At 41.4% G+C, this 25,908-nt stretch overlaps 1 protein-coding gene across 1 annotated transcript in view; it reads right to left on the bottom strand.

The window, feature by feature from the left end:
• Positions 1 to 25,908, bottom strand: part of LOC128689622 (balbiani ring protein 3-like) — a 127,491-nt gene that overhangs the window by 69,702 nt on the left and 31,881 nt on the right. Inside the window, exons 6-9 of the mRNA XM_070087711.1 lie at positions 11,632 to 11,851; positions 9,685 to 9,854; positions 8,462 to 8,698; positions 1,578 to 1,817 (exon numbers count right to left, since the gene is read on the bottom strand). Coding sequence (XP_069943812.1) covers positions 1,578 to 1,817; positions 8,462 to 8,698; positions 9,685 to 9,854; positions 11,632 to 11,851 — 867 coding nt within the window. The remainder of the gene's footprint in view (positions 1 to 1,577; positions 1,818 to 8,461; positions 8,699 to 9,684; positions 9,855 to 11,631; positions 11,852 to 25,908) is intronic.

The raw sequence follows: 25,908 nt of genomic DNA, 5'->3' as shown, positions 1-25,908 counted from the left end.
CTTGACTTGCATTCTCTGGAACGCAGGCGACAGAGATACATAATAATATACACTTGGAAAATTCCAGATGGATTATTACCAAATTCGCACACGAAAACACTCCCTACGAAACCAAATGGCTCGGCAGGAGATGCAACACACCCCATTGAAAAGCAGGGAAGCCACGACTACGCTAAGAGACAACACAATAAGTGCCAGGGGCCCACAGTAACAGTCTGGTTGATCAGGCCCTGGTCCACCCCCGGGCCGCGGGGGCGTTGATCCCCGCGGCCCGGTCTGTTACCAGGTATATTCCAGATATATACGTGAATATTTAACCAATTGGAACATTAAACACAAAAAGTTTATAAAGCTTACTCATAGAAGACACAAACAGAGACTATTACCTAACTGAACCATATAATGAAAAAAATAAAACAAACAAAGGTAATAAATCAAAGCTAAGGCATGCAAAAAAATTCATAGCTTCGTCTAGAAAGAGGAATGGAGCAGCCAGTGACAGTGTAGTCTGGCTCTAATCTATTATGGTCCAATGTGAAGCACATAAAGCACCACGGAAGAAAGAAGCAAAAGATTCGGTCACCTAAAAGTGAAAACTGAAACTGGGGCAACCTGAGCACTAATGAGGAGAGCACGTCAACACGGTGGAGTGTGGTAGACGACAGGCGCAGATCTGGGTGAACTGTTCATGAGACCATCAACCAGCTGGCTGAGAACTCAGATCCAAAATGACAAGGAGACAGCACAAGGGTGAGGAGAAAAAACACACACTCTGGTTACCCTCATGGTATGTAACTGACTCACTTGATAAGCCAAAGTCTTTAAAAACTGGTGAGAGAAAATAAAGCATAATTATGCTTTAAAAACTAATTTATCACAAAATGAAGACAGGTAACAGCAGCAATAAACATATACACACACACAATAAATACACAGAGGATCGTCAGAAAGCCAAGTAGTCAAGTGGCTTCCTTAGATTCATAGCACAACAAACCACAAACCAACTACTCCAGAGTACTGTGGAGAGAGGGTGATAGTCATTCCTCTGAAACAAGCGATTCAGTAGTCAAGCGGCCCACACCTCATTCACACTCCCATGCACACAAAATTATCAACATAGAAGTGAATTTTTCCTCATAATCCCACATGGAACATATCGGAAAGCGCATGGAACATACACTGAGAAGCACAAGAACGCACACTGAGTATGCTGAAAAACACATCAGGAATTTATTGATGAACATACATTGAATTTGTTGAGAAACACACAGAATATGTTGACAAATAGCAAATACCCAGAAAATCTATAAAAATATATATATATAAATTTTTGTTTCTTATCAATATTTCTACTATACAAGCTAAAAGTTTAAAATAATTTATCGACTTTAAATATATAAATATATTTCTTCTGGACTAGAGCACAAATGGAGTGGAAGTTTTTATGATAAATACCCTGAGAAACAATCTTCAGTAAATGAGCAATTTCTGTCATGACACAGTGATGATTCCCTGAACAGTCCTAGTTATTATTACAAAATTCACAATAATCCCCGGAACAAAGATTGGCTACTTACTGTCACAGCACACACAGTAATCCCCGGAACAAGAACTGTTAGCTATGGGATTTGTGCACAGGCTGGAATCGAGGCAAATGCCAGAACAATTGTTGGAGCTGAGACAGACAGCGAGGCGCACTGTGCAGCACTTACAACCTGATTCACCACAGCTGCTTCCCTCATCCTCACGCTCGTGGCTCAGACAGCTGCTCCGGCACACTCCATGACCACCATCACAGAAAGGCTGAGCATTACACTCTATTGGGGATCAGAAACAAATTATCTGTAGAACACAATCTTATTCTTTGAGGAAAACAGTCAATTACTAAACAACTCAAACATTTGATTAGCAGAACACAGGCTGATGGTGGTTGATGAAATAAACATTTGTATAACACAGCCTCTTATTTATTGAAGACAATAAGTAACTCATTTAAGAAAACAAGTACAGTGGAACCTCTACTTGCGAGCACATCCATGTGAGTTTTTCCAAATACGAGCATTCAATGGGCCGATTTTTTGCTTCCATATGCGAGCGAAATTTCCATGAGTTGGTGAAGGGCTCTTTTTCTTGATCTAGGGAACTGGATCTCATTTGTTTGTTGGAATATGTTAATGAAACTTAAAAAAAAATGTGTTAATGAAACTTAAAAAAAATGTATGATGGAAAGATGCTTCTTAACGTACACCAAAAATGAAAGAAATCGAAGCAAAAATAATGGAATTCACTTCTCAGCAATCAGCCACCCCTTAGTGGTATTTTTGTATAGCTTTTGTGGTTGCATTCTTGTTTTTTTTGGTCTCATTTGATAGAATGGAAGATATATTACAGAAATAGATATGATTTTGATTGCTGTCACGACGAAAAGTACCTTGAAATTGAGCTCAAATTAGCAAAAATGTTCGATTCTTCGGCGATGTTCAAGAGTAAACAAATGACATCACTGTCCATTTCAATATGCAGTCGTGAATGGGTTGACATTATTTATACAATTACTGCAATAAGGCAGTAGTCTGCATAACAGTAAATCTTCTATTTTTTGTGTGAATAAAAATTACAAATTATTTATATTGTAATAATAATATGTATAAGAATAATAGAATAATAATGATACGTATAATAATACATATATAATAATGTACTATATAATAATAATTATAATAGACGTCTTCAAAAGTCAGTCACTAGATGGGAGTGGTTGTGGCCGCCTCGACCTGTTACATAATGACATATTTTATTCATTCTACAGTATATATCAAGTTTCAATGTTATTTATATTGTTTATTATGTCATATTAGATGAATTGTGATAGATAAATAAGCCATAGAGTTTATATTAGGGGAAATTATTGAAGTACAGAATTCCACTAGAATAGATTGATTGCATTTCAATTAATTTAAATGAGGAAAATTGATTGCAAACGAACAAATCCAGTTGCGAGCAAGGTCACGGAATGGATAAACTCATAAGTAGAGGTTATACTGTATAGTGTTTGTTGATGAACATTGGCATCTGTTTTGTAGAACATAGGCATCATTTTTTTTTCAATACAAGCATCTTTATAGAGGAACACAAACATTTTAAACATAAAACATTTATTTTATGTAGATGAAAACAAACATGGGGAAGTGGAACAGAATTCTTCCTCCGTAAGCCATGCGTGTTGTAAGAGGCGACTAAAATGCAGGGAGCAAGGGGCTAGTAACCTCTTCTCCTGTATAAATTACTAAATTTAAAAAGAGAAACTTTTGTTTTTCTTTTTGGGCCACCCTGCCTCGGTGGGATACGGCCGGTTTGTTGAAAGAAGAAGAAAACAAACATCATATATGTAAATGAATAAAATCATATTTAATAATATAAATATCATACATTTTATCAGTTCCAGTGAAGCATCGCAGTAGAGTGCAGTGTTTAGGGAAGGAGATGATTCTCACGTAAAGCAGTTCTGCTACTTGTATATGTGCAGTTCAGGGTGTCTTCCGATAGAAATATTATTTGCTTTTCATGTATTCTAGAAAGCGCCCTAACTCCATTTTCCATTTTTTTACGTACCGGTTGGGATATCTTCTCCGGGTGTTTTTGTATCACCAACTTTTGTATAGGAGCCCTATGTTAATATAGTGTGCTTGGTATTCCGATGACCACCATTAGCTTTTGCCCAATCTTTGAGACTGGTTTTGAAGTATTTATATAGGCGAATCTAAATGTGGCTCTCAGTAGAATATTAGTATGTCTTAATTTTATATATTTCTTGTAAATTTATTGATAAGATGACTGCTAGTGGTGTTGGGAAGCTTCTTTCTTGCAAAAGATACAGTGTTCGTTGTTTGTCTTCGATGAAAGTGAGTGGAATCTTTGTCTCTGCATAAGCAGTTTCTTCAGAATATAGTATTAGGACAATTGAAAGATAGTCTTGGAAGGTCACATTCCTAAGTATGTGACGGTAATGAACAACACTTTCTCCTAATCTCCTTGAATATTAAAACGATGAGAATACTAAGCTACAAAATAAAGATACAGTGGAACCTCGACTTATGAGTGCCCCAACGTACGAGTTTTTCGAGTTATGAGTCGTCGCTTGGTCGATTTTTTACCCTGAGTACTAGCCAAAATCCAAGTTACAAGCGAGTGAATGGCCACAACATCCGCTCAACAGTGTACGTTTACCTCGCCGTGGAAACATCTCTCTTGTGTTGTGCGTGCATTTTGTGTAGTTATTTCGCCAATTTTTTTTTTCTAATCATGGGTCCTAAGAAAGCAAGTGCAAAGGACAGTGCTGAGAAGAAGAGGATGATATCCATTGAATTAGAGCATGAAATCCTAGAAAAACACTAGCGAGGTGTTCGGGTAGTGGAGTTGGCAAGGCAGTACCAGCGTAGTATTTCTATGATTTGTACCATACTAAAGCAGAACAAACTCCTCCAATGAAGTGAAAAAAAAATTAAAAAATAAATTGCAGCAATTAAGTTCAGCAATAAAGTGTAGCATTAAGAGTGTAGCAAGTAAGCTAAGCGATTAAGCGATAGAAAATGCATAAAACGAAACGAACTCCTCCAATCTCATCTGTTTATAGGGACATTGACAGCATTTGCCACTCTGCCTATTCCACCTCTGTCACCATCTGTTCTCCAAAGTAAATACGTGCTCTATATAAAACCAGTTTATTTCTTTACATTCTCTTTTATATTTGAGTATGTTTTTTACACAATAATTCTTATTTATAAATACATTATTTCAGTGTTATACTTATGAAACTAGTGATCTAGTGCAGTTAGCCTCACAAACACTCCGTTTTCTCTTATAAGACCTCAGATAGGGAAGCATGGGAAGATATGGTCAGAGCTATAATTATTTTTACCTCGGCTGTGGCAGCCACCACTTGTCACATGACATATTTTATTCATTCTAGAGTATATATCATGTTTTTGTGTTATTTATATTGTTTATTTGTCATAACAGATCAATTGTGATAGATATATAACCTGTAGAATTGATATTAGCGTTATACTGAAGTATTTTCTCCTACCTCCCGAGAGCAGGAATTCTTCTGGAACGGATTAATGGCATTTCAATTAATTTCAGAGGAAAATTGATTTGATATACGAGCAATGTAGATGAATGGTTCAGAGTACCAACAAGTTAGTAAATTAGACACATGTGCAACATTTGAGTATCTTTAATGAGGAAACGTTTCGCCACACAGTGGCTTCATCAGTCCACACAAAGGAGAACGGCGAAGAACAGGAGGAGTTGGAGGTAATCAGTCCCTCAGCCTTGAGTCGATGTAATCAGTCCATCGATCTTGAAATGAATACAGCATATGTGCGAAGAAGTAGCTTATATACTGTAGGCAGATGATGAGGTGCAGCAGTCGTAGGCAGTATCACATTTGTCCAATGTGGAAGTAGGTCGTGCCCAAGGGTTATTCTTCAACTTGCCTAACCCTTTGGCATGACCTACTTCCACATTGGACAAATGTGATACCACCTACAACTGCTGCACCTCTCCTGCCTACAGTATATAAGCTACTTCTTCACACATATGCTGCATTCTTTTCAAGATTGATGGACTGACCACATCGACTCAAGGCTGAGGGACTGATTACCTCAAACTACTCCTGTTCTTCATCATTCTCCTTTGTATGGACTGATGATGCTACTGTGGCGAAACGTTTCCTCATTAAAGATACCCAAATGTTGCATATGTGTCTAATTTACCGATATACAAGCAAATTGAGTTACGAGCTAGGTCACGGAACATATTAAACTCGCAAGTCAAGGTATCACACTATTAAAATCCAGAGGGAAAATAAAGTGTTAATAGATTTCTTATGAAGATTACTTGGTGTTCCTTATTTTCCATATATCTGGCCATTTCTTGACTATGAAGGTCAGTTGGAGGAGTGTTGATGTCAGGCAAAATTTTTAACAAGTTTATGTAATTGTAGAAGTCTGGCCATTCAAAGCAAACTTTCATACAATAATTTATTAACATTACTGGGAGTATATTACATGGATAATGAGTCACTGCATCACGTTTATTTAAGGAAAGATCAGATTTGGCGAGGCTAGTTAACAGCCTATTTCTTCAGACCGCAACTGATTACTTACCCCACTACACTGGTGTTGACTGTCAGGTTAGGTTGGGTAAGAACCGTCAAGAAACAGAGAAAGTGTTTCCTGAAGTAGGTCTTAGCCATATGATAACCCACCACTGAAGCTTTTGGTCATCGGTCCAAGACCTTCCATTGGCTTGCCGGTACACCCCTTAATAATTAAGCTTATAATTTTAACCGTAATACAGTCAGTGGTTAAGTTACAACTGGCTTCCCTCCCCTCATATCAGTTGTGTTGGTCAGTCATTTTTCCTGGAAAAGCGTACACCGGGTTTTCCACATGGTAACCAGATTTATTCCTGTCAAGGCTAAGAAGCAAGTTGCCACTTCTTCTGTATTAAAAATCTTTCCACTACTGCCGGTAAAAGTCATATTGTCATCACTCCATTTACAAGTCACAAGTCGTTATGCCACATACATTTGACCAGCTGTTCTTAACCGGGGGGAGGGGGTCGCTCGCCCACTTAACCTTAAAACATCTTTCAATTGCAGCCTAGCAGATTCTTTACCTTCACTAAATTTAATGTAAATTGAGACACGTTACAACACCCATACACAATAACAGGTAATTAACAACATTCAATAAAGACCAGATCCCGAATACGAGAGCAGGTGCCCAGGTACTCTGGATCTGGTATCAATAATACGTGAACAAGGGTATCTTGGTACAAGGGTATCTTGGTACAGACCTGCAATCAACTTCGACAACTTCCACTAGTGAGAGCGGCTGGATTTGAGAGGGACCTGACCTCTCAGCATCTGAGTTCTTACCTCTCCTATTGGCCTACGTCTCACCTCTTGGCGCTATAAAAAGCTCCATCCTGTCACTTCATCTCCATATTGTTTCACACTATGGAACAATGCTCTTCTCCAGACTGAGGGACTGACCACCTCAAAACTTTAAGGGTGATGGACTGATTACATCGTCTTCAAGTATCTTCTGCTTCTATCAACTTTTCTGTACTTGACTGAAGAAGCCTACTGTGTAGGCGAAACGTTTCATAATAAAGATACCTAAATGTTGCATATGTGTCTTACCTAACATACTCTGGATCTGGTATCAAGAATACGTGAGCAGGTGTCCAGGTACTCTGGATCTGGTATCAAGAATACGTGAGCAGGTGCCCAGGTACTCTGGATCTGGTATCAAGAATACGTGAGCAGGTGCCCAGGTACTCTGGATCTGGTATCAGGAATACGTGAGCAGGTGCCCAGGTACTCTGGATCTGGTATCAGGAATACGTGAGCAGGTGCCCAGGTGCTCTGGATCTGGTATCAAGAATACGTGAGCAGGTGCCCAGGTACTCTGGATCTGGTATCAGGAATACGTGTGCAGGTGCCCAGGTACTCTGGATCTGGTATCAGGAATACGTGAGCAGGTGCCCAGGTACTCTGGATCTGGTATCAGGAATACGTGTGCAGGTGCCCAGGTACTCTGGATCTTACTAAAATATAATTTCTCACTTTACATATTGTGGACTTGAGATCTGCTCCTTAAACAGACTCTTTTCAAAACTTACAAATAACAGAGTTAAAAATGAGGACTAGTTTCTCAGTTTTCTTATTTAAATACAGCACACTTTAAATTTTTAATTTTATAATTTTATATGAAGGAAGGACAGGTTGGAGACGAGAATCAACCATGATAGGGATGGGGGAGTTGACCCAAAATAGGTTAAGAACCACTGTATCAGACCATTTTCATAAACTGAAGAATGCAGGTTAGGTTAGGTAAGGTTCGTCAGGAAACAGGACAAATGTTTCCTGACGTGGGTCTTAGTCAGATGATGACCCGCCTTTGGAGCTTTTGGTCATCTGACCGAGGCCTTCCGCTGGCTTACCGGTCCACCCCTTTAAAAATTATGGTCATTTATAACCATTTTTTTTTTTTTTTGAAGAATGCAGCCAACATTATAGTTATTTCTTTACTGATCTATTGTGGAATATTGAATCTAATGATTCAAGATTAAATAAAAAGATATATACTGTTTGTAAATATATAAAGTTTTTGAAACAGATAAATAGGATGTGTACATTTAACAATATTTATCTTACTGTCTTAATGTTTAGCTGTTAACTATTTTAGAGCTTAGCTCCTAAGCTCTCTTTATACTGTCTAAGGATAAATAAATATGGAATGTAATATGCGGTAAAAGCTACCAGTTTAGGAGACGGAATTTAACTTAAAATAATTAGATATGGTGCAAGAAATACTTACGTATAGTACACACAAATTTCCAACACCCATCATCAATCTATACGCAACGAGAGACCAAAAATGCTTACTGTCACAACAAATGCAGTGACGTCCCGAGCAGCGAGAGTTATGGAGAGGCTTAGTGCACTTCCTGGAGTCCACACACATTCCAGGACATTGTGCAGAGGCGTTACACGTAGCTTCCTGCAGTGTGCAACATTTACAACCAGAAACACTGCAACCATTCTCTATCTCGCTCTCTTGACTGTGACAAGCTTCTCTGCACACACCATTACCGTCGTCGCAGAAAGGTTGTGCATTACACTCTGTTGAAGACCATATTCCTAGCTTTACATGCGTCGATAACAGTAAAAAGGAATCATTAGTATAAATTATCAGTATATTTAAAAAAAATTAGTTATTCTACCGAAAATTACTTTTTTTTTACTTGACGTACGGGGCAATGAACTTGTAATATACAAGGTCAGCAGTACATGACCTCCCAGTTTCACATGGAGGTGTTTCATCCACAGACTATTTTGCTGTAATTTCTAACCACCTTAACTGTTGGCAACAACGCTGGTCTGATAATACACATAACATATTACATTCTATCAAACCAAATACATATATAGGTTTCTGGCCGTCTTCTTGTCATCGATGCCAAAGTTGGGAGATTACACTCTCCCATCTTTGCATGGGGAACACACGTCTTACTCATGGGTATCTCATGGAAAGGCGCCCTGTTCCACTATGAGACACTTGTCAGGTTCCAGTTTTTGTTAGGCATATTCTTTTAGACTGTCCAGTCTATCCAACGTCATCACCGCTCTAACGCCTTTACTTTATCTTCCCTCCTTGCTGACGGACTCACCTTTGACTTAGACTCCCTCGTTGACTTTTTGACAGCAACTGATTTACTACACGAACCTTGGTGCTGCTGCCTCTAGTACTCCTCATAGCCCTTTCTAACTCTCCCTCTGTCGTCCACTCCACCCATGCTACTTTATAACCCTGCACTACCCCTGCCCCGCTGCGCAGTATCACCCTTGTAGGTTAAGCGCTTCTTTTTGATAATAATATTTTTTTTTTTACTTTCTGACCCCTTTTTCTATTGAGATCTCTTTCTGGCACCTTTAAAACAAATCATTATCAGTCTAGAAATCTCTAATCCGCGAGGAACTCTTCTCTGACACACTCGATGACTGTAAGTCTTCAAAATATCATTAACTCTCAAGATACCTCTGGCTCTCTTGAGATCATCTCCCTGATACATTCGAGAACTTTGTTACACTCTTGAGAACTCTCTGACGCCCTTGAGACCACTCTTGAAACCCTCGAGAATCTCTCACCTGACCCAGCTGGATAACTCTCTGACACCCTCTGTAACTTTCAAACGCTGAAAGAATTTCTGAAAGAAATTCCCCAGAATGTATTACTTTAATATGGTTTTCTAGCTGGTCTTTCCTCATCATGTCATCACTATTCCACATGCAAACATCTGGTTTTACAACTTAAATTATATTCTACATTTAACTGATCTGCAAAAAAACTGACGTTATCATACACATTACTGCACTTTCCCCGCAACATCCGAATCATGAAATTTAAATATCTGTGTGACCTAAATGAACGAAATTTTTAATTACGTTGACCTAAATGAACGAAATTTTTAAAAAGTCGAAATAACGTAACTGGATTGATAAGTTTGAGCAATGCAGAATATATTTTAGACCATAACAGAATTAACATTACCACGCACACTTTATTAGAGGATCCGCTGCTCTACTAACTAGACTCAAAGTCATTTACTCGAACCCTACACTCTCACTTATCCTCTTATCTGCGTATGTAACTGATGTTATTGTTGTTCTTGTTGTTGTCCTTGCAGTAGCGATAATAATATAAGAAGTAGTAATAGTATTAATGATATTAGAAGCAGAGGTGTTTCCAGTGATGATGGTGTCGTGGTTTGAATTAGGATTCGTGCTAGAATACAGGAGATAATACGGCTGCCAATATTCTGTATAACAGTGTAGGAGGCAGATATAAGAGGTGCCTAAATGCATTTGCGTAGTTGTGTGTCTTGCTCTTAAACAACTACACGGGCATATTTCCACTTCATAACGTGTTAGTGTTGTTCTGATGCTGCGCACTGGTGTTAAGGTCTCGTTGCAATATTTCTTAGTTTCTTTTTTAACTTTAATTCATTGAGGCATATTACATAAAGTTCCCATTATATAATTGCTCCATATTCTCTCAGACAACTAAATGTAGCCACTGGTTTAGCCAGCGGACATTCAGTCCATTGAATTCAGTACGAGTAAATCATTGGTCGCTGCTACCGTGGTCCACCACAGAACCGATTGCTACCCCACACACTTCACGTGTTCTTAGACGCCCTCTCCCTAGTGTCAGCAAAACTGAACGGGCCTTTCTTTGGCAAAGACCCCTGTCAGGTTGATTAAACTAACATCAACATCTTGTTTGCTAACTGTTAGTCAATGGTCATCTAGCTAGCTCTGACTTTTGACTGGAATCCCCCCTTAAGGTTATTACATCTGTTGTCATAAATGTGTTTTTACTGGCATGTTTCAAAATTGCGGGAAGGGTTTGCACTGAATAATTTCACATCCCACTCAGGGAACAGTGCGAACACCGGCGTGGACTATTTTTGGGTTCAAAAATAGTCCACGTGGTGATGTCGTTGATGGCGACGCTCTGATATCACCTCTGGTGCGTGTTATGTAGATATAGTGGTCAGGCTGGTGCCCCCGTGGCCTGGCTGGCAAAGCTCTCGCTTCACACACGGAGGGCCAGGGATCGATTCCCGGCATGGTAGAAATATTTCGACGCGTTTCCTTACACCTATTGTTCTGTTCACCTAGCAGCAAGTAGGTACCTGGGTGTTAGTCGACTAGTGTAGGTCACATCCTGGGGGACAAGATTGAGGACCCCAATGGAAATAAGACAGATAGTCCTCGATGACGCATTGCCATTCTTGTATTATCCTGGGTGGCTAACCCTGCGGGGTTAAAAATCCGAACGAAATCTTATCTTAACCTGACAGAATAGATGATAATTTTACGGGAACTGGTGTTGCAGCTTGGAGAATTCAAGTCGCAATTCTTGCAATTAGAAATGAAGGTAGAGAAATAGAGCTCTATTTTTGTTTGTGTATTAACTCCCATTCTTCATTACTTAACTCAGAGCTCCAGGTACGTAAGGAACTTAAAAAAAAAAAGTTTTTTTTCATTGCCTCGGTTTATTTTCATTTCCTGAAGGGAGGTAATATGAGTTTAGTAGATTTTCTGTAGAATTTAAACCTAAATGGATTTTATATTGTGTATGAGGACGTAGAGAGAACGGGACGGCGTCGTCAGTCAGTACATCCAGTTTCCAAATTCCGGTACTCATCCTAGGCCTTAAGAACTGACTTGTGCGAACCCAACTAGCAACTAGGACTTGTAAATAAGAATCTGAAACAAAGCAAAAGTCATTTTTAAAAAGGCTTGATACAGGATCCTAATTACAGTGAAGAACAAGAATGATAAAGAAGGGTCCTTTATCTGTATAACATTTCTTCCCACACTGGGATTTTTCAAGTATACTTTGCAACCTCCGTGTTTGGTGAAACACTGTGCGAATGAAGGACTCTTTTGCATTATTTTTCACCACCTGTCAGAGCATTGCCATTGTCTTTACCATTTTCACTGTCTTGAGTCGATGTGGTCAGTCCATCAATCAAGATTGATGGACTGACCTCATCGACTCAAGGCTGAGGGACTGATTACCTCATTCTCCTCCTGTTCTTCAAGATTCTCCTTTGTATGGACTGATGAAGCCACTGTGTGGTGAAACATTTCCTCAGTAAAGATACCCAAGAGTTGCACATGTGTCTAATTTATCAACGTGTCGGTTCTCTGAACCATTGATCTACGAAACAGCCATAAACTAAACTCGTCTTTGAGACTAGTCACGTCTGTTCTATGGAATGTTCCACTTAGTTTAGCCAGTGTTCTTACCAAACATCGTTCTGGTCTCTTAGGTTCTATCAGCCACACATTTCTTAAACATACTGGCGATTTACTCAGTCGCATTAAAAACTTTCCTGACAGGAATAAGACAATCAGCAGCCTGGACGTCACAACCTTAGTCATAAAGTCTACCCTATGTAGGTCATTGACCTGATTCGTTACACATTCATGACTTCTCACTGCCATTTCCGCCTAACAACTTCATGGATTTCATTGATCTATGCATTAGGTATAACTGTTTCTTTTTCAATAATAGCCTCTAAAACAAAAATAACGGGACGAGTATGGGGTCCATCATCTGCACAGTACTAGTAAATCTTTATGTGGGAAATTTAGTAAACCGAACGCTTCAATAACATTGTTTCTAACTACATCACATAGATGCGTTACTTGGGCGATGTCTCTTATGGACACAACACTGCCCACCAACTACAAAGAAAATTCAAATAGATTGAGTCTTCAACTGAACTAACTCGAGAACAGGAAACCTACGACAGATTTCCGTTCCTTGACGTCCTCGTGCACAAGATTACTGTTTCACTCAAGTTAAAAGTCTATTGAAACCCTGCCAAAATTTTTACCCTGGTCAAGAAACCAAAATCAGTCGATGCATTGTAACAGTATGTTTTCCATGAGCTTTCAACATCTACAGACCAGAAGAAGAATGTGTCATTATTTATGAAACATTTTCGGAGCTCCATTTTCATGCCTCATTCACTCGAAATTGTAAAAAAATCACTTTTCGAATCTCAAACTCTCCGTGCAGCAAATTCATCGTTATTCCCAATTGCAACGTTTCAAGAAATATTTTTACAGCATTTACCTGAGCCACTGAGGCAACCGTACTAAAATCTCCATCTAAGATCTCACCAACGAGGCCTGGTCACAGACCGGGCCGCGGGGGCGTTGACCCCCGGAACTCTCTCCAGGTAAACACTAAAACCAAGCACCAAGATAAATACATGAATGAGAGGGGTTGGATCTGAGTGGGACTTGTACATGAGTAAATGCCTGTGCTTCAGAATCTCTACAACCTCGGTGCTCCAAACACCACCTCCAAGGCTGAGGGACTGATTACCTCATCTTTTGTATATAGTTCTTCTGTTTTCTAATTATGTCCTAGAATCTGTATTGATAAAGCCACTGGATGGCGAAGCGTCTACAATAAAGATATCCAGATGTTGCACAAGTGTCTTAACTTTCATCATGTCGGTATTGTTTACCTGTCTTGCACAGATTTATAAGAGCTTATCATTAGGGTAGCACTGAAAGTGGGTTGGGCAAATATTCTGTTAGTGGCACGCATTTGTAAAGGACCTGCCCAGTATGGGCCAACAGACCTACTGCAGTGTTCCTCCTCTCTTGTGTTCTTATATGTACAGGAATGTAGAAAAAGTTTTGGAGAAACATCACACACCCACGAAACACGCATGCATGAGCAGTTTATTTCAAAAGATTTGTAGATGAATGGTTCAGAGAACCGACATGTTGATAAATCAGACACATGTGCAAGAGTTGCACATGTGTCTAATTTATCAGCATTTCAAAAGATGAACAAAACCTAAACAACGCCAGTGTCCAGCTTCCGAACACCACTGACCACTTCATGAGATGGAAGGATACGCGTCTGGTTCTCCCAGAACCAGACATAAAGAGGCGCGAGTACTTGGAGAAAGCAGTTACATCTCAAACACTGTTAAACAGAATAAAAACATCTTTATCTCCGAGAATATAGAAGGAATCCTACTGTGAGCACAGGACAACACTATCAGTTGAAACGCCTCTACCACTACTACTGCTATTACTACTACTACTACTACTTCTACTATTACTACTTCCACTATTACTACTTCTACTAAAACAACCACCACTTCTACTCCTACTGCTTCTTCTACTAATACCAATATTACTACAATTACTACTTCTACTACTGCTACTACTACTATTACTACTATTACTACTACTATTACTACTACTACTTCTACTACTACTACTTCTGCTATTACTATTATTACTACGACTGCTACTACTGCTAATAGTACTACTACTATTGCTACTACCCTCATCCTCCTTCTCTACATATACTAATGGTGTCCATGTTATGAATATATCGTCTTGCTAATGAGCCTGGTGAAGAAAAGTTGCCTTAATAAATGTCTCAATAAGGTTCATATTTGTCCATTCCCCTACATTACCTAAATTATTATTATTATAATCAAAAAGAAGAGCTAAACCACAAGAGTTATACAGCGCTGCAGGGCAGAAAGGAAGCGAGGGTATCAGGTGGCAAAAAGGAGAGGGATGATTAGTAGGTTATGGAGAACAGCGGGACAGTGGATAGTACAGGGGTAGAGGGTAGCAAGAGATTGAGGTAGAAAGGACTGAGGGGAGTGCAAAAGGTATCATCATCAGAGTTTGTGGAGTAAATCAGTTGTTGTCCAGAAGTCAATGAGAGAGTCAGGATTAAAGGAAGGTCCATCAGCAAGAAGGGAAGGTAGAGAGAAAGTAGTAGAGCAGAGACTACGTTGGACGTAAATTCTGCGTGCTCGTTGATCGAATGGGCAGTCTAACAGAATGTGGCTAACCGATACTGGAACCTGACAATTCTCACAGAGAGGAACAGGATGCCTCTCCATGAGATACCCGTGAGTAAGACGAGTGTGGCCAATGCGAAAGACGGGAGAGAGTAGTCTCCCAACCTCGGCACTGATGACAAGAAGACGGCCAGTAACCTATACTCGGTTTAATAGAATGAAGTTTGTTATTGAGCAGATCAGACCAACGTTGTTGCCAACTGGTGTGAAGGTGGGCAGCAATTATAGCAAAATAGTCTGTGAATGGAATACCTCTACATGAAACTGGAAGGTCATGTACTGCTAACCGTGCAGCAGTGTCTGCCTGTTCATTGCCCTGTACGTCAACATGACCAGGGACCCAACAAAAAACAATATCTTTATGCTTGGTAGATATACAGTGTAACCAAAGTTGGATACGGAGAACCAGGGGGTGAGGTGTATCAAATTTTCGTATAGCCTGCAAAGCACTAAGAGAGTCTGAAACAACCACAAATGGTGACACAGGCATAGATGCAATACGGATAAGTGTTGCAAGAATGGCATACAATTTAGCAGTAAATATGCTACCCCAGGATAGTAAATGCCCTCGCACGACACTGTCTGGAAACACTTCTGTGAATCCGACACCGTCAGAAGACTTAGAGCCATCTGTGTACACTGTGCGATGGCATGAGAATGAGAGCAGAAGTGGTCAAAAAAAAAGAGAGGGAAGCTACCGTAGGCAGTTGAACTTGCACGCAAGGGAGTGAGAAAGAACAGACATGAACAGCTGGAACTTCCCAGGGGGGCAGGGAAAAGTGAGATGCTACATGAACATAGAAAGGTGGTAACTGAAGGGAAGACAAGAACGAATGCAGGCGAAGAGAAAGGGGACGGAGCAAACAGGGGCGACGGACAAATAAAGAATGTCCACTAACATCAGTGACTATTTTATATATGGAAGGATTCCAGAGATCATGAGACCAAACATAATAGCGAAGGCAATGGGCATCACGGCGATCGGACAAGGATGGAATATTCGCTTCTGCATAGAGACTCTCAACAGGTGAAGAGCGAAAAGCTCCAAGGCATTAACGTAATCCCTGGTGATGGATGGGATTAAGGCTAGAGAGAGCAGCAGGAGAGGCTGCTGAATAGATCTGGTCACCATAATCGAGTTTCGATAAAATGGGGGCTGAATGTAGGTGAAGGAGAGCTCAACGATCAGCTCCCCATGAAAGATAAGCAAGGGTTTTAAGAAGGTTCAGCCGGCTGTGACAAGTTGCCTTTAGATAGGTAATGTGAGGTTTCCAGGATAACCTACGGTCAAAGAGAAGGTCTAGAAACCTGACTGCATCATGTTCAGGGATACGTGAGCCATAGAGGTACAATGGATGATCAGAGATGACAGAACGTCATCTCTGAGTTTTAGTACTGGAAAATTTAAACCCATGCGTGGTGGCCCAATTGGAAACACGGTTGACCGCATGCTGGAGAGAAACTGCAATGAGATGACAGTCAGCGCCTGCACAATTTATACCGAAGTCATCAACATAGAGTGATGACCAAATATTGGATGGAAGAAAAAGAGGCCAAATCATTTATAGCAAGGAGAAAAAGTGTTATGCTCAGAACACATCCCCGGGGAACACCTTCAGCTTGGACAAAGTCCAGGGAGAACATATTATTAACCCGAACACAGAAATGTCTGTCAGTTAAAAAGTTCTTAAGGAAGGATGGTAGATTGCCTTGGAGGCCTAAGGAGTGGGCTTGGGCCAAAATATTATACCTCCAAGTTGTGTCATATGCCTTCTCAAGGTCAAAAAATATGGCAATAACTGAGTGGTTATTTGCAAAGGCATTACGAACATATGTATACAAGCATAGTAAGGGGTCTATGGTAGAACGGCCCTTACGAAAGCCATGTTGACTAGTGGACAGACTGTTGTGTGTCTCTAAATATCACATTAAACGTCGATTTACCAGACGTTCCATCACTTTGCAAACTGCACTGGTAAGAGCAATGGGACGGTAGTGGGAGGCATCATGTCCTGAAGTGCACGGTTTGCGGAAAGGTAGAACAATGGCAGATTTCCACAGCTGCAGAAGAACTCCTTGTGACCAAATAAGGTTGAAAAGTTGTAAAAGGACTGCAAGGGCTGACTGATGTAAATGTTTTAACATGCGAATATGAATGTCGTCAGGCCCAGCTGCCGATGATTAGCAAGCTGAGAGTGTCGCCTCCAGTTCCTGAAGTGTAAAAGACACATTATAAGATTATTCTTTGAGAGAAGAAAAGTCTAAGGGTGCTAACTCTCTGGCAGACTTTGAGGAAGAAACGATGGGCACAGATGGAGTCCCTAAGAAATGCGGACCTGATGATTACCAATTTCAATGGCAACGTCAAGAGGGTTTGCTATATCAACACCGGCAACCAGCAGAACAGGAGCTGGGTCAGGAGAGTATTTACCACTCAATTTCCTCACTTTTTTCCAGACTGCACTCATAGAGGAAGCAGAGGTGATGGTGGAAACATAATCTCACCAGCAAGTGCATTTAGCATCACGGATGACACGGCGAGTGACCGCACGCTTAAAATTAAGAAGTCTCTCAGTGGTTCTATTGTACCGGTACCTGCTCCACACAGAGAATTTCAAACGTACTGCCCGAGCACAAGCAAGAAACCACCAAGGCACACACTTCTGAGAATGCCTGCCCAAAGTTTGGGGTACAGAATGAGAAGCTGCAGTTAAAGTGTGGACGGTTACAAAGCATGGCTTGCTTCTGCAGTGTTTTAAAAATTGAGGTTGGAGAGTTGAAGGAGGAGGTCTTGCTTCTCCAGGAGGAGATTAGGAGGCTGAAGGTCCACCTCAATGGGTCTGGGAGAGAGTGTGAGGTGGCTGGAGTTGTGGGGAATGAGGCTTCTAGCAGTGAGGTGCAGTCTGTCTCTCGCTGTGAGGAGGCTGTAGGTGGGGAGGTAGCAACGGCTACCAGCAGTGAGGTGCAGCCCAGCACCTGCTACAAGTGGCGAGTGGTTCACAGTAATGGGAGGCGCATCAGAGTAAGGAAAGTTAAGAGTGAAGATCTGAAGGTAGGAAATCGCTTCTCTGTTCTTCAGGATGAATGTACTTCAGTGGCCAGTGAAGGTAAGGGTACTACTGCCCCTGCTAACAGAGGTAAGCGCATTCTTGTGGTTGGTGACTCTCAGGTAAGATATATTGACCGTGCTTTTTGTAATAGGAATAAGAAGATGAGAGATAGAGTGTGCTTCCCTGGAGCTGGTGTTGGGGACATAGTCAACAGGCTGGATAATATCATGTCAGGTAATGGGAACAGGCCCATTATCTGTCTCAGTGCTGGTGGAAATGATATTGGGAAGGGTAGGAGAGAAGAGCAGCTAGATAAGTACAGGTCAGCTATAGATTTCATTAAGTCTAAGGGAGGGATCCCAATCATATGTAGCATCTTGCCTAGAAGGGGAGTAGGAAATGAATGGTTGTCTAGGGCAATTGGTGTAAATTGCTGGCTAGACAGATACTGCAAGGAACTTGCAATCCCATTCATTGACAACTGGAACAACTTTTATGGCAAACATGATATGTATGCAAGGGATGGGGTACATATCTCTGGGGCTGGAGTGGTAGCACTTGCAGACTCGATTGAGAAGGCCATTGGTGAAATGCCTATGATTTTAAACTGATGGAAAATAGAGGTATGGGAGTGTGTGGGAAACAAGCAGGTTGCAACACTAGGGTTGGAAACAGTAAATGTATAAAAGGCATTCAACATGAAGTTATAAATAAAAACAATAGATCAGGTCAGCAAACAAAGGGGGACAGCAGAGGGCAGCAAGGGACTAGCTCCCTTAATGTTTACTATACTAATAGCAGGAGTGTAAGAAATAAGATAGATGAGCTAAGATTAATTGCAAGTGGAGGAAACATGGATATTATTGCTATAACAGAGACCTGGCTCAATCTGAAAGATAGAGAGATGCCCTCTGAATGTCACATACAAGGCTATAAATTATTCCACACTGACAGGGTCAACAGGAAAGGTGGTGGAGTAGCGATGTATGTCAGAGACAATTTAAATTATTGTGTTAGACAAAATATTAAATTAGAAGCGTCAGCCACTGAATGTGTTTGGTTACAGCTTCTCGAGGGCACAGAAAAACTAATTTTGGGTGTGATTTACAGGGCCCCAAATCTTGATAGGGAGTGCAGTAAACTTATATGGGACGAAATTCGTAGGGCATCTACATACGAAAATGTTGTGCTAATGGGAGATTTCAACTATAGACAGATTGACTGGAGCAATTTGACAGGAAATTTAGAGTCAGGTGACTTTCTTGATACGATCCAGGATTGTTTTTTAAAACAGTTTGTGACAGAGCCAACTAGGGGAAATAACCTCCTTGACTTGGTTCTTGCCAGTAGGGAAACACTAATTAATAATCTTGAGGTTAATGATGAGCTTGGGGAAAGTGATCACAAATCACTCAGTTTTAATATATCATGGAATTCCCCTAATAATGGCAATCAAGTCTCTGTCCCTGACTTTCGCTTGGCTGATTTCATAGGACTGAAAAATTACTTAGGTGGGCTGAACTGGATTGACCTGACTAAGGGTCAGGTAGGTGGTGATGGTTGCCGATATGACGCTTTCCAGGGCATAGTTCTAGCTGCTCAGTCAAATTATGTTCCAAATAGGGAAATCAGATCAAACAAAAATGATCCTAAATGGATGAACAATAGATTAAAGTATCTAATTGGTCAAAAGAGAGGCATATATAGGCAAATCAAAAGAGGAGAGGGGCAATTAAGAAATTGATATATTTAGTTAAAGAGAGAAATAAAAAAAGGAATTAGAAAAGCAAAAAGAGATTATGAGGTTAAAGTTGCAAGAGATTCGAAGACTAACCCAAAAGGATTCTTTCAGGTATACAGAAGTAAGATCAGGGACAAGATAGGCCCACTCAAAAGTTCCTCGGGTCAGCTCACTGACAGTGATAAGGAAATGTGTAGAAGTTTTAACACATACTTCCTCTCAGTTTTTACACAGGAGGATACCAGCGATATTCCAGAAATGATAAATTATGTGGAACAGGACGATAATAAACTGTGCACGATTAGGGTCACAAGTGACATGGTCCTTAGGCAAATAGATAAATTAAAACCTAACAAATCCCCAGGCCCTGATGAACTGCATGCAAGGGTTCTAAAGGAATGTAAAGAGGAGCTTAGCAAACCTTTGGCTAATCTTTTCAACATATCACTACAAACTGGCATGGTGCCAGATAAGTGGAAAATGGCAAATGTGATACCTATTTTCAAAGCAGGTGACAGGTCCTTGGCTTCGAACTATAGACCAATAAGCCTAACCTCCATAGTGGGAAAATTTATGGAATCAATAATTGCCGAGGCAGTTCGTAGCCACCTTGAAAAGCATAAATTAATCAACGAATCTCAGCATGGTTTTACAAAGGAGCGTTCCTGCCTTACGAATTTATTAATTTTTTTTCACTAAGGTATTTGAGGAGGTAGATCATGGTAATGAATATGATATTGTGTATATGGACTTCAGTAAGGCTTTTGACAGGGTCCCACATCAGAGACTATTGAGGAAAATTAAGGCACATGGAATAGGAGAAATTTTTTCCTGGATAGAGGCATGGTTGACAAATAGGCAGCAGAGAGTTTGCATAAATGGGGAGAAATCAGAGTGGGGAAGCGTCACGAGCGGTGTTCCACAGGGGTCAGTGTTGGGCCCCCTGCTGTTCACAATATACATAAACGACATAGATGAGGGCATAAAGAGCGACATCAGCAAGTTTGCCGATGACACCAAAATAGGCCGTCAAATTCATTCCGAAGAGGACATTAGAGCACTCCAGGAAGATTTGAGTAGACTGATGCAGTGGTCGGAGAGGTGGCAGATGCAATTTAATATAGACAAATGCAAAGTTCTAAATGTTGGACAGGACAATAACCATGCCACATATAAACTAAATAATGTAGATCTTAATATTACGGATTGCGAAAAAGATTTAGGAGTTCTGGTTAGCAGTAATCTGAAACCAAGACAACAGTGCATAAGTGTTCGCAATAAAGCTAATAGAATCCTTGGCTTCATATCAAGAAGCATAAATAATAGGAGTCCTCAGGTTGTTCTTCAACTCTATACATCCTTGGTTAGGCCTCATTTAGATTATGCTGCACAGTTTTGGTCACTGTATTACAGAATGGATATAAATGCTCTGGAAAATGTACAAAGGAGGATGACAAAGTTGATCCCATGTATCAGAAACCTTCCCTATGAGGATAGACTAAGGGTCCTGAATCTGCACTCTCTAGAAAGACGTAGAATTAGGGGGGATATGATTGAGGTGTATAAATGGAAGACAGGAATAAATAAAAGGGATGTAAATAGTGTGCTGAAAATATCTATCCTAGACAGGACTCGCAGCAATGGTTTTAAGTTAGAAAAATTCGGATTCAGGAAGGATATAGGAAAGTACTGGTTTGGTAATAGAGTTGTGGATGAGTGGAACAAACTCCCAAGTACAGTCATAGAGGCCAGAACGTTGTGTAGCTTTAAAAATAGGTTGGATAAATACATGAGTGGGTGTGGGTGGGTGTGAGTTGGACCTGATTAGCTTGTGCTACCAGGACGGTTGCCGTGTTACTCCCTTAAGTCAAGGTGACCTGACCTGACTAGGTTGGGTGCATTGGCTTAAGCCGGTAGGAGACTTGGACCTGCCTCGCATGGGCCAGTAGGCCTGCTGCAGCGTTCCTTCGTTCTTATGTTCTTATGTGAAAGCTCATCAATGGAGGTTGAAGAAGGAACCTCACTAAAAGCAGTTAGTTGCGATTAGAGGTCCCAGTTTGCTTGATCAAATTGCCAATGTGGGCTACGAAGAGGTGGTGAATATGAAGGAGAAGTAAGAATGATTGGAAAATGATCGCTGTCATGCAAGTCCGGGAGCGCAGACCAGTGAAGTCTAGTGCAGTGGAGGAAGAGCAGACCGAGAGATCGATGCAAGAGAGAGTATGAGTACGAGGATCAAAATTGGGTGGGAGTACCTGTATTTAAAACATGGAAGGGGTGGGAAGCAAGGAAAGCCTCCAACTGACTGCCATGGGAATCACAGTAAAACCCCCCAGAGGAAATGGTGAGCATTAAAATCGCCAAGTAACAGAAGTAGTGGCTGTAAGGACGAAACAAGGCAACATCCGGGATAGATAATGCCCGAGAAGGAGAGAGATACAAAGAACAGATAGTATACCACTTATGTAAGTCGATACGGGCTGCAGTGTAATGCAGCGAAGAAGAAGAGCACTTTCATTAAAGGTCCCCAACAGAAAAAGGATCCGAAGAATACAATAAATTATAGCCTGAGATGGAATAGATAACAGCAGAGTGTAATTTTGGTTCTTGTAAGCAAACACCAACAGGGGAAAACCGTAGAGCAACATCTGAAGCTCACCCCAATCACCCCTGAGGCCGTGAATATTCCACCGTAAATAGGCCATGATTGGCAACGGTAAAGATACCAGAAATCTGCAGGTAAGGGTACCTATGGACTAGAGGGGTCAGAAAAGTCCACCTATGGTGGCAGCAGAAAACGTTCAAGTAGCGAAGGAACGGAGCGCTGTGAAGAAAGGAGTTGCGCAGATGGAGGAGAGGAAAGAGAAGGAACAGGGGATGGATCAGTGTCCATTGATGGTTTAGTCTCTGCAATATATTCTGAGATAGCTTCAAGTGTTTCAGAATTCAAAGACGTTGCATGGGAAACAATACTGGAGATGGAAGGAGGAGGGCGAGTACAGATTGGGACAGTACCAAAGTAGGGGGGGACAAAAGGGTGGAGGGAACTGGAGAAGAAGTGTGAGAGGAGACAGAAGAGGCAGAAACCTGGGAGGTGGCAGAAGAGGAAGAAACTTGGGAGAGGAAGGCATAGTACGAGGAGGAGAGTGAACCTTCACACTTGTAACAGAGCCAGTGAGAGGGGAAGAACCAGGTACAGAGATTGAAAAGGTAAAATGTGGAGGTGGAAGAAGGGTAGGAGGGGTTAAAGGAGATTTGAGCAAAGAGGATTTTTTGGACTTCTGAGAAGTAGAGAGGCGATTGGTATGATGTGTCGTACGAGGTCTTGTCGATACCGGGGCTTGTGAGGGAGAACATGAAGAAGTGAGAGTAGACTGAGTTATTGAGGTAGAGACTTCTGAGCCCAGGACAGCAAAAGAGTTAGAGATAGGAGTGACTATGGAAAGGGTAACCACAGAGGAGGCTGTAGAAGATGGGACCCCAGAGGTGGGGGGACGTTTAGAAACACGAGAATAAAAAATACGGGGTAGTCTCCCTTGGAGGCGTAGATGAGAAACTGCCATAGCATAAGGGAAACCTTCTGCCTGTTTGAGGCAACGGATTTCTCGCTCATTTAAGTAGACCTGGCAATGTTGAGAGTAAGAAGGGTGAGCCTCATGACAGTTAAGGCAAGAGGGAGGTCGACTACAAGACGTATTAGAATGGTCATCAGCACCACAGACTAGGCATTCGGCTATAGATCTGCAATATTTTGCTGGGTGACCAAATCGCCAGCAATTTCTATGCTGTTGTGGTGTAGGGATCACCTTTCGAACTCATAAATGATGTCCTGCTACATAAACAGAGGATGGGAGTTCACAGCTGTCGAAAGTTAATCGAGCTACATTGCAAGAGTATCGTCTCCGCCCGTGAGCAGGAAGAACACAAGTGTCTACTTTGAGGATTGGGAGATCCTGGAGTTCCAGCTGTTCAAGAATGTCATCGCCACGTCTGGAAATTCTGTTGGACTATGGTATGAGGCAGAATGACTATACCACTACAAGAATTGAGGGAATGATGTTTTTCGATAGTGACAGGAATAGTGCCGATATGCGAAAGAAGAGAAAGATCATGAGCTTGAGTGGCATTCTGGACAGGGATGATGTGGGTACCGCTCTTGAGAGTGTGAAAGGAAGTATCTCTACCAACATGGCATAGGAGTGCCTTGCCAATATTATGGTCGGAAAGATAGGCAATAGAGGAAGTCGGTCGTAAAGTAAAGAATTTAGTCCATTGTGCATTCCAAAACTGAGCATGGAAAGGGAGCGCATGACATGTCGATCTTTTCTGAGCAGAACGAGAAGGTGGCGAAGAAGTATCATTAGGCAGTTGTCGTTGGCATGTAGGAGTGGGACCAGAGTTGGTCCGACATGGGACGGGCTGGCGATTCTAAAATTGCCACACCGTAGAGGGAGAGGCTGGCAGCATAGTCAAACGAGAGCGGAAGTCAGGCAAATCGAAGGAGTCAGTCGAAACGGTACCTGAAGTGGGTGATGAAACAGCACCAGCAAGAGGTATAGGGGCATTAGAAGTGTCTGAAGAGTGGTCAAAAAGCGAGGCAGGGTCAGAATAGGGTGCAGTATCAAGAAAGGGCCCGGGGGTAGCAGGTTCATGGATTGGGTCCTCCATGGTTAGGTTACTTCTTTCTTTTTGCTTTTAAGGAAAAAAGAAAGAAGAAAATAAAAATAAAAAAGTAATAAAAAAATGGGGAACGGGGAGGAATAATTCCTAGGAGGAATGAAAGGGCTGAAATTCTCCCTCTGCGCCCAAGAGGACCTCAGCACCGCAAGTAGCGCAGATGCAGCATGGAACCCGTGCCATACCTTACCCTTCATGCCAGTAGACCAGCAATCCAGGATAGCAACCTCACATCTGCCGAGCTACCTCAGTGGACAAAAGAGAGGGCGGTCGGATATCCACCACAAATCATTCCTCCTTTGGTCACCACCCCCGGAATCTGAAAGGAGGCCTCCAGAGATACACCCGTCGCCCGAAAGACACCCAAAGCCACCCTCCAGGAGACCGGAGAGGGATTGGGACATTCCTAGGCGATCCAGATTCCACAGCAAACTACACCACCCTCATGAACCTCAATGGAATGGGATGGATCCCGGTACCCTTTCCCTTACCTAGGAACCAGCGTGCCTGTCGAAGGATCCCAAAGGTCAAAAAGAGGAAGGAAATAAGGGAGGGACGGGGAGGAGGGGGAGGAAAGGGAAAAGGGAGGATGGGAAAGATGGGATAGGGAAAGGGGGATTGGGGGGTAATTAAGTTCGGTCTGAGGAAGGAGACCAACAGGTCAAATTCCTCAAAGAGCCTCTTCACCACGCCAAGGAGCCCCCCTTGAAGAGGTATATTACCTAAAGGCCTACCATATTCCATATTATTCAACCGTCTTTCTTATATGCCTACCATCTTATCACAGCTATGCCTAACATCAGCATCTTCCCTTCAACCCCACACATTTACTACCTACTGGAACTGTCAAAATTATAGGCCTACAATCGCAGTTACAGGCATCTTTCTTATACAAATGAACCACTTTTCTACGGGTTTTCCATCATCTCTGTAGGACTTCCATCTTCCCTACAAGAACACCATCTTTCCTACAATCTTGATTACTGGCCCACCATTTTTCCCTACAGACTTACTGTCTTTCCTATAAGCCTACCATTTTACCAAAATGCCTATATTTTTTTAAAAGCTACCATCGATCTCACAGGAATACCATAAGTAAGACTCTCCAAGTGTTTAATTAAATCATCATAAGAGTATTATTCAAACCTCACTCTTACTACCCACACTTCACGAGCTTGTCTGCTACCTTCCATATTACCTTGTTTTTCAAAGACACTTGTTCCTCTTTATACACTTAAACCAGATGAACTTTAATGAGTGAATGAGTGTTTTCTAGGTCAATAACTCATGTTTAGACTAGAGGACATTATACATATAGCTCCGTTCTTGCACTCGCACCAACCATTGTAGCTCTGTTTTTCAAGCAGCACCCGAAACCACCACTAACATAGCTGTTCGTTTGTAGCTACATCACCATCATAACTCTGATCAGTTACT

Source organism: Cherax quadricarinatus, chromosome 22 (assembly GCF_038502225.1).
Source record: "Cherax quadricarinatus isolate ZL_2023a chromosome 22, ASM3850222v1, whole genome shotgun sequence".
In the NCBI taxonomy this organism is placed as follows: Eukaryota; Metazoa; Arthropoda; class Malacostraca; order Decapoda; family Parastacidae; genus Cherax; species Cherax quadricarinatus.
Note: the sequence above shows the minus strand (reverse complement) of the source record. Positions and strands in the feature narration are given on the sequence as shown.